This window comes from Rhagoletis zephyria, unplaced genomic scaffold (assembly GCF_001687245.7).
Source record: "Rhagoletis zephyria isolate East Lansing unplaced genomic scaffold, Rhagoletis_zephyria_1.1 Rzeph_scaffold_00812, whole genome shotgun sequence".
Classification (NCBI taxonomy): domain Eukaryota; kingdom Metazoa; phylum Arthropoda; class Insecta; order Diptera; family Tephritidae; genus Rhagoletis; species Rhagoletis zephyria.
In genome coordinates this window covers 128,464-133,224 of record NW_016157896.1, presented here as the reverse complement: position 1 = coordinate 133,224, position 4,761 = coordinate 128,464, and the positions used below count along the sequence as shown (strand labels likewise).

Below are 4,761 nucleotides of genomic sequence, written 5' to 3'. Positions count from 1 at the left end.
AAGTTTCTGTGAAGTTCATAATGAAATCGTTTTCAACGAAAAATTGTATCAGAAAAATTTCAGGAAAACAGCCGAAAGCGCATCCGTTTTACTACCATTTTCGATAGTTTTCTGCACATACGTTTCGGATGAACACTTTAGTGGGAGAATTGATCTGAAAAACGTCCGAAAACGGAATCGGAAAACGGATGAAACATCAGGTTTTTATACGAAATTGTTTCCATTTTCGGATACGTTTCCGGATATTTTGCTGGCTGCGTATGCATGTATATAACTACACATAAAACCCCTGCTGCTATGTTTTTTTGTACGTAAGTGAGCGCAATATTAAAAGCAGCAACTCTTATCCATCTATGTATATCGCATAGCTCGAGAACGGCTGAACCGATTCTTTTGAAATTTCGGGCACCTACTGTAGACGTTCAAAGCATGGTTATCGTATAAAAGCAATCTCCATATATAAAAGGGGCGAACCGAATTTTTCATACTCCATATCTCTGGAAATTTTCGATGTAGAGTTCTGGAACTTGGTATAGAGATATACGAAACCCATCGCATATTCTTGGAAAAAAATTGGAGCTATCGGAAAAGGGGGCGTGGCACTCCCCATCAAACCGAATATTCATACTGCATATCTCTGGAAGTGTTCATGGTAGAGTAATGGAACTTGGTATTGGCACATATGAAATCTATCGCATAATCTTGGAGAAAAATTGGACTTATTGGAAAAGGGGGTGTGGCACCTCCCTTTCAAGCCGAATTTTTCATATTGCATATCTCTGGAAGTATTTATGGTAGCGAAGATAGAGATATATGAAATAAATATCATACTCTTGGATACAAATTGGAGGTATTTGAAAAGAGCGCGTGGCACTTCCAATACAAACTGAATTTTTCATATTGCATATCTCTGGAAGTATTTATGGTAGCGAAGATAGAGATATATGAAATAAATATCATACTCTTGGATACAAATTGGAGGTATTTGAAAAGAGCGCGTGGCACTTCCAATACAAACTGAATTTTTCATATTGCATATTTCTATAAATGTTCATGGTAGAGTACTGAAAATTGGTGTGGAGATACATAAAATCAATCGCATACTCTTGCAAAAAAAATTTTAGCTATTGGGAAAGAGGGCGTGGCACCTCCCATACAACCCGAATATTTTATACAGCATATTTCTGGAAGCGTTCATGGTAAAATTTTTGAACTTTGTACGGATATATAGAAAGCAATCACATACTCATGAAGAAAAACTGGAGTTATTGGAAAAGGGGCGTGGCACCTCCCATACAACCCGAATATTTTATACAGCATATTTCTGGAAGCGTTCATGGTAAAATTTTTGAACTTTGTACGGATATATAGAAAGCAATCACATACTCATGAAGAAAAACTGGAGTTATTGGAAAAGGGGCGTGGCACCTCCTATACAAACCGAATTTTTCATACTGCATATCTCTGGGTATATTCATGGTAGAGTACTGGAACTTGGTGTGGAGATATATAAAATCAATCGGATATTCTTTCACAAAAATTGGAGCTATTGGAAAAGAGGGCGTTGTACCTCTCATACAACCCGATTATTTCATACTGCATATCTCTGGGTATATTCATGGTAGAGTACTGGAACTTGGTGTGGAGATATATAAAATCAATCGGATATTCTTTCACAAAAATTGGAGCTATTGGAAAAGAGGGCGTTGTACCTCTCATACAACCCGATTATTTCATACTGCATATCTCTGGGTATATTCATGGTAGAGTACTGGAACTTGGTGTGGAGATATATAAAATCAATCGGATATTCTTTCACAAAAATTGGAGCTATTGGAAAAGAGGGCGTTGTACCTCTCATACAACCCGATTATTTCATACTGCATATTTCTGGAAGCGTTCATGGTAAGAGTTTTGAACTTTGTACGGAAATATGTGAAATAAATCACATACTCATGGAGAAAAATTGGAGTTATTGGAAAAGGGGCGTGGCACCTCCTATACAAACCGAATTTTTTATTCTGCATATCTCTGGAAATGTTCATGGTAGAGTACTGGAACTTGGTATGGAGATATATGAAATAATCGCATACTCATGAAGAAAAACTGGAGTTATTGGAAAAGGGGCGTGGCACCTCCTATACAAACCGAATTTTTTATTCTGCATATCTCTGGAAATGTTCATGGTAGAGTACTGGAACTTGGTATGGAGATATATGAAATAATCGCATACTCATGAAGAAAAATTCGGACTATTTGAAAAGGGGGCGTGACACCTCCCATACAGACCGAATTTTTCATAATAAGTATCTCTGGAAGTGCTTATGGTAGAGTACTGGAACTTTATACAGGCGTGGCACCTCCCATACAAGAAGAATTTTTCTTATTCCATATCTCTAGAATTGTTCTTGGCACAGTCATCGACTGACATTCATAGCGTACGGTTGTGCTCAGTAGTGATATCGGTGTTTCTTCTTTTCATTTCATTCGCGTTTTCTCTCAACGCTTAACGTTTAACTAATTATTTAACTTTCATTTGGTAAGAAATCCATTTATTTCTGGTGCTCTAATAAGGGAAAAAGTAAAATGCCCCATGGGGGACCTTCCCTTAGGGACAACAGGTTTTCGCCGTTGTCCCTAAGTCCCAAAGCCAAAAGAAAAAAAACACAAAATATTACAAAAGAAATATTCCCTGCCTTACCTGCTGTTAAGAAAGACAACCCAAAATTTCTTGTAGCAAGTGCTGTTAATACCAATAAACCACTGAACAAATACTCTTGCTTTGCGGTCCACAAAGCTCTAAAGAATATCTCTTCCGAAAAAATTGAAATATCAAGCCTAAGAGACGGCAGCTTATTGCTGTTTGTTAAAAATACTGCAGTTGCAAAAAAATTTCTGGCGACAACTAAACTAATTGGAGTCTGCGATGTAAAATTCGAAATGCACCATAACCTTAATCATTCCAAAGGTACAATTTTTGCACCTTGTCTCAATGATATACCTGAGGCTGAGATAGTTGAGAATATGAGTGAACAAGGAGTAGTTTCTGCATACAAATTTGTCAAGCATATCGATGGCCAAACCATTGCTAGCGGTGTTGTTTTGCTTACATTTGATTTGTACACATTGCCAGAAAAAGTTGAGGTGTCATGGTATACTACGAAAGTTAGACCATATTACCCCAACCCAATGAGGTGCCGAAACTGTCAAATTCTTGGCCATACAACCAAACGCTGCAATAAAACACCTGCTTGCGATTCCTGCGCACTTCCTCCTCACACCCCCTCGCCTTGCTCACGTACTTTCTGTGCGAATTGTGCAGGCAACCACGCTGCCTCTAATAGAACATGCCCGAAATTCACGCAAATGAAACAAATAATCACCATAAAAACCGACAAAAAATGTAGCATGCGCGAAGCAATGAAAATACATCGAATGCAAATTCCTCCAACTCTTAACGAGTCTTCCCTATCCTTCTCAAATGCAACAAAAAACTCCAACCAACAAACAAACTCCATAAACATTATTAATACAAATGACACCCACGTACAAAATAACTCTTCTGACAATATTAATAAAAACATATTAACGAACAAAGCTTCAAAAGAGAATACCCCAATCGCACCAACAATTTCTTTCAAGTCAACCTCAACTTTAAGTTCCAACAACAACTATAATAGTCACCTAAAAACCGGTTTCTCTCTGCCTAACAGCAGCGAAGATAACATCAGCACTGATAACATAAACACGAAAGAAAATAATTCAAACACCGATAGTACTATTGATCTCGCTGCTATTAATTCAGTCGATTACTACACAACAAATCCCATGATAGTCTCCTTACTCTCACACCTCTCTTCTTCCGACACACCCTTCCCCTCTTCCCTATCCCATACAGAAAACAATTCATTTAGTATAGATTAAGCGATGCGAATATTACAGTGGAATATTAATGGACTTTTAAATAATTACGTGGACTTAAATATTTTAATTAACGAATTCCAACCGGAAATTATCGCGTTGCAAGAAACGCACATTCCATTTAATAAAACTGCCTACCCTCCAAATAAATATACCAGCTATTTTCATAATTTTCCTGAAAATACCACATGTAAGCAAGGCATCGCTTTCTTTATTAAAAAATCAATTAACCATAAAGTAATAACTATTAATTCTAATCGATCATGCTTAGCCTTGCAAATAGACATCGGTCAAAAAATCACCGTACTTAATTGCTACATCCCTCCCCATCAGAGCTTTAATTGTAAAGAGCTCACTGATTTAATAAATATACCTACCCCATTAGTAATCTTAGGTGACTTTAACGCCTGGAGCCCATTATGGGGTTCAAAACTCACTAATAGAAGAGGAAAAATTATTGAAGATCTCATTTTATCCCAAAATCTTATTGTGTTAAACGATGGGCAACCAACACACTTTTCCTCCCACAAATCCTTCACCCATCCTGATGTCATCCTTTCTTCCGCTTCCATTGCTCCTAAACTTGCCTCTCGCACTTTAAGCGAACTACATAACAGCGACCACTTTCCCCTGATAACGTCCATTTCCCTTCCTAACTGGTACGAAGTCAAGCCACGATCAAAATTCATAACTGATAAGGCCGACTGGGACAGATTTCAAAGCATTGCCATTGATTTAACAAATAAAAAACCAGTGTCAAAGAATATCAACAGGGAAGCGACCAATATAAAATCGATAATTCGTTCATCCGCCCACATAGCAATACCACAAACAAATACA

General features: G+C 37.5%; 1 protein-coding gene across 1 annotated transcript; it reads left to right on the top strand.

The window, feature by feature from the left end:
- The first annotated feature begins 2,940 nt into the window (after nucleotides 1–2,940).
- LOC108361667 (probable serine/threonine-protein kinase tsuA) lies at nucleotides 2,941–3,924 on the top strand. The gene has a single exon (XM_017614356.1). The coding sequence runs from the start codon at nucleotides 2,941–2,943 to the stop codon at nucleotides 3,922–3,924; it is 984 nt and encodes a 327-aa protein (XP_017469845.1).
- The last annotated feature ends 837 nt before the right edge of the window (nucleotides 3,925–4,761 follow it).

Bases quoted from the DNA above. Each gene is read 5' to 3' on its own strand.
- LOC108361667 (XM_017614356.1), top strand. From the start codon at position 2,941: ATGCACCATAACCTTAATCATTCCAAAGGTACAATTTTTGCACCTTGT.